The 4680-nt window shown below is 42.8% G+C and overlaps 1 protein-coding gene across 1 annotated transcript in view; it reads left to right on the top strand.

Annotated features, from left to right (window-relative positions):
- Positions 1 to 4222, top strand: part of CAMSAP2 (calmodulin regulated spectrin-associated protein family, member 2) — a 98926-nt gene extending 94704 nt beyond the window's left edge. Inside the window, exons 16-17 of the mRNA XM_010831073.1 lie at positions 641 to 759; positions 1364 to 4222. Of these exons, the coding sequence (XP_010829375.1) occupies positions 641 to 759; positions 1364 to 1669 (425 nt within the window). The 3' untranslated portion in view covers positions 1670 to 4222. The remainder of the gene's footprint in view (positions 1 to 640; positions 760 to 1363) is intronic.
- The last annotated feature ends 458 nt before the right edge of the window (positions 4223 to 4680 follow it).

Here is a 4680-nt window from a genome sequence, read left to right as displayed (position 1 = left end):
AAAGTGGGAGCAGCCGTGGAGAGTAGGTGGGAGAGTGACGGGGACCACCCGCGTCCCGCTGGCATCCGGCTGACCCCCAAGTGGTCCCCGAAGGCCCACGGGGCAGAGCTTGCTGACTCCCCCAGAGTTGTTTCCTCCCTACCCTGTGGCTCCAGCTGGCCCAGCAGCCTGTAAGGTCAGTGCAGCAGCCGTGTCTGCCGGCCCCGGGGGAGCCCAGACCTGCAGGGCTGTCAGACACACAGTGAACCTTCCAGGAATTACATGGCTACAGAACCACTGGTAGCTCTGAGTCAGCCATGCTGGGAGTAATTTATTCCAGATATAGATAAACATGACAAATCAGGGCTAATTTTTTTCTCTTCCAAAGAACTGGTTTCTCTGCATACTTAACTGAAGGCCTCCTGGAGGAGTTCCAGGAAAGTGGCAGAAAGTACTGCCCTCCAGGCCACCTCGGAAGGCCATAGGGGACCCGCGAGTGTAGCCCTGTGGATAAAACTGGGTCCTGACTGGAACAGGGCAGTCAGGGGCCTTCATGTTAGAGTTAAATCAGTGTAGGAACAATTGTATCATTTAAACATAAGTAGTATTTCTGACTTAGGAAAGTTATTTTACTGTTATTGTTATTAAATTCTTATCATAGGACCAAAGCTCTTCAAAGAACCCAGTGCAAAATCCAATAAGCACATAATACAAAATGCTTTAGCTCATTGCTGTTTGGCTGGAAAAGTAAATGAAGGTCAGAAGAAAAAAATACTGGAGGTAAGCATGTTTGCATGAAAGTTAGGTCGGGCAATGTCTTAAAATTGTAGGAATCTTCTCTTTCAATTCAAGAAAAAACACTCCTTAGGGACTCCTAGAATTTCAGCCACATATGAAGGGTCTGTAACTATGTTTTCATTATTAGACGGACTTAACTCTCAGATGGGACTCTGGAAGACTGCACATTTCATTCAAGACTAGGCATAGACTTAAGATGAAAATACAAAATCATAAAATGTTTTCTTCCCCAGAGTCGCTTGGTCACATTTCATAAGCGTAGATTGTGTGCTTTGCCTTTTTTAAATGGAGCTGTGTCGCAAAGGAGGCGGCCAGTGCTGGTTGTCAGTGGTAGAGATCTAGCAGATCCTGCAGACCTTGAAGTTCCTCCGGGGTCTCGATTTGGGCACAGCCAGCAGGCCTCGGCCGTAAGGGGCCTGCACACAGTTCAGCCCAGCGTGCTGGGCATGCATTACACGCACTGCATTTTAGCTGCTGGAGAGTTTCTGTTTTAAATTACGTGTCAAGAAATGTAACATATGAATTGTGTTCAGCAAAACGTTTAAGGGTTTTTATTGTTGTTTTGTTTTTGTTTGTAATCCTGAAGGAAATGGAGAAGTCAGATGCCAACAACTTCCTGATCTTATTTCGGGACTCAGGCTGCCAGTTCCGGTCTCTGTACGCCTACTGCCCAGAGACTGAAGAGATCAGTAAGCTGACTGGGATAGGCCCTAAGTCTGTCACTAAAAAGATGATCGAGGGCCTTTACAAGTACAATTCTGACAGGAAACAGTTCAGCCACATCCCTGCTAAAACTTTATCTGCCAGTGTTGATGCCATTACCATTCACAGCCATTTGTGGCAGGCCAAGAGGCCAGTGACGCCCAAAAAACTGTTACCCACTAAAGCATAGGAACTGGGAGATCCCTGCTTCTGAACGTTCATGGTAAGTTTGCACTTCATCCCTCCTGCCTATAGAAATCCTTTCTAATTGCCAACAGACTTTTATTCATTGAAACTGGACGTTCAGCCCTGTTGTCATGACAACTGGAATGTAGACCACAGTGCTGGAGACGCACCGAGGTGCCGGGCCAGGTGATGGCGGTGTCTGGCTCGCTGGGGGAGGTGTGCCTGCTGGGCTCTCGATACAGCGAAGCACTGAGTTCTTGCGGACGCTAGTTGACGTAAGGCTAGGATCATCAGCTGTGTGTTTTGTTTGTTGCTTTTTTTTTTTTTTTTAACTTTTTAACGTATATGAGTGTCTTCAGATGGTTTATTTTGCTATTTTCCTCCCCTGGAGTTTGTTCCAGGATAACGTTTGTATTTGGGTTCATGTGGAGATCACGAGAGTGGGAAATAGGCCTGCGGAGATAGCTCGCGCGGTTCTTAGGACGCAGAGAGAAAACTAGTGTCAGCTCCCCAGTAACCCTCGTGCTTTAGTGGCGTCAGAGCGCTGGCCGAACTACCCTGCGAAGTATTTACACTTCTGTGTTTATTACTCACTCAAGTATTAACATTTTCCTATGAAACAAGAGGAGGAGTTGTGAAGAGCTGCTATAGTTCACTTAAAACCACGTGAGCTTAACCGAGAAATGTTATAAGAAGTTGCTGATTAAATCAGTGCTGTTTTTACACCACTTCTGGCCGTCTCAGAATAATTTAGATTGTTCTTTTAACAAAAAGGCTTTCTGTCTCTTTTGAAGCACGTCACTTTATAAGCTGGCAGAAATGAACGGCACTTTGAGAGTAGTCTGAAGATGGAAGACTTCCTGCCACAGGCTCTTGAGAGGTCTTTCCGTTGTATTTATAGCTGATACAAAAGGTATATTTAGAGTTTTTAAACATGTACAAAGGGCTACGTTTTAATTTTAAAATAGCTTCACATTCTTTCACTGATTCTGAGTTTTTCTTTTTCATCCTTCTCAAGTGGGACACCTTAGATTAAATACACACTTGAACTCTTCCCTACGTGATCTTTGTTCCTTTAACAGTGCATACCAGAGGGTTAGTTGGGGAAAAACTTCATTCTCAGGAAAAGACTTGAACGATTCTGTGATCCTGTTATGTTTCAGTGTTGTGACAACATGTAGCCTTAGAGGGAAGACAGTACTGTGGCGTATGTGAGATGCATAGTCTGTTTTCTGTCATGGGAAGTAGAGACAAAAATATATACATTTCTCTAATTGAGTTGTTCAGAGAAATAACTAATATCTCATATGATGATGTATTCACTTATTTTTTAAAGAGAGTAGGAGTGAGGTGTCCCTGGACTGTGCTTCTCTCTTATTATAAGGCCTTCGGCGTCAGTGCGTCTGGGCTATCAGCATCTTCTCAAATGCTGTCAATATTTTACTGTAATTTATGTTCTTATATTTATGTATATTTGTTTAAACTGTAAAAAAGAAAATTTCACAGATTTTTTTCCAATACCTGTGCAAGATATGTGTGTAGCTCAGAACTATTTGTGATCTGCTGTTTGCATGTAAAAGACCAGGATATATGTAACTCTTATATTTTAAGTGTATACATATTGTGTATATAATATATGAAGATTAAAACTGATGGATTGCACATTTTACCTTTCAGACAACCATTTCGGTCACAATTAGAAGGAAATGATTGTCAAATAGATTGACTAGTTTAAAAAAATAGTGAACCTAATCAAAATGTGGTAATAGTCAAAAGGAGAGTTAACAAGCCTTCAACATTACTAAATTTGTTCTTTTTAATCAATGAAATTTCCCTTATCAAAGCAATCTTTTTGGTGATACTACTTGGCCATTACATTTTTTTAAACTGAATGCAAGACAGTGGAGGAAGTGACTATGTGAGACCAGACAGGCCCACCCTTTGTTCTCAGGCAGGCCTGCCTGTGCCCAGTGGTGTCTGTGAGGTCTGAAGGTAGAATGTGAATATTGCCACAAAAGTTCCTTGCTCTCAGTATGACGGTTTACTTTATTCATGCAGAAGGAATATGGATATATTTGTCTGTGGATTTTTTTAAATTATGTTTTTAAAATTATACAAATGAGAATTATGCTATTTCATAAAGTCTGGAGATAGTCATCAACTTATTGAAACACATTGGTGCTTCTCATCATCGGAGGTCACGTTGTTGGATAATTACTTGGTTGAGTTTGCCAGACCCTTGTCGCGGTCCCCCGCGCGGCCTGTCAGGTTCTGCCGTGCGACAGGCACTGGAAAGCTTTTCATTCCCCTCAGCTGCTCAGTTGTGTTATGACTGTTACAGTTCAGTTGGCTGTTTTTAAAGCCAAATCCAGCTTTTTAATTGTGGTTCCATGGACACTTGGGGCGATGTACAGCGTCTGGTGTGCTGCCTGTCCACTCGGGAGTGTCGCTTACAGGTTTTTTTTACGATGCTGTGCTGTAAAATACTGTCCTATTTGCTACTTCCTGGTACAGTGTAGTTTTTCCCCTTTCATTTGAATAAAAGCATGGCACCAAATCCCTTTCTGTTTCTCGATTAAAATACGGGGTCTAGGGGCTAATATTTGAACCTGGGCAAACACATCACATGGTTTTCCTGTCTCTTAACCTCAGTTTAAAGGTATCCATGAGAGGTGACTGTACTGGAAGGCGTTTGAAGCCTGACTTAGGTGCTGTTGAAAGCCTGTCGCTGTCTGTGCGGCTCAGACGGTCTACACAGTGATGCAGGAATGTTTGTGCTCATCTTGCATTAATTTTGCCTGATTTCTTCCTTTTTTTTTTTTTTTGGTGAATTGATCATTAAAAATGCCAGAATTAACCCTCTGCGCCTCTACAAGTGAATGTCTGCTGAGCTCACCCAGCTCCGGCAGCAGTGGGAGCCAGGTCTGGACAGTTATTCCATAAGCTTCACTTTGATTTTGCGGATTCTCCTCATTCAGACCAGGGCAGTTAAAGAAAAACCTAAAAACCGCATGA

The sequence above is a fragment of the Bison bison genome, unplaced genomic scaffold (genome assembly GCF_000754665.1).
Source record: "Bison bison bison isolate TAMUID 2011002044 unplaced genomic scaffold, Bison_UMD1.0 scf7180017864524, whole genome shotgun sequence".
Lineage (NCBI taxonomy): Eukaryota > Metazoa > Chordata > Mammalia > Artiodactyla > Bovidae > Bison > Bison bison.
The sequence above is the reverse complement of the archived record's forward strand: the minus strand, read 5'-3'. Positions and strand labels throughout refer to the sequence as shown.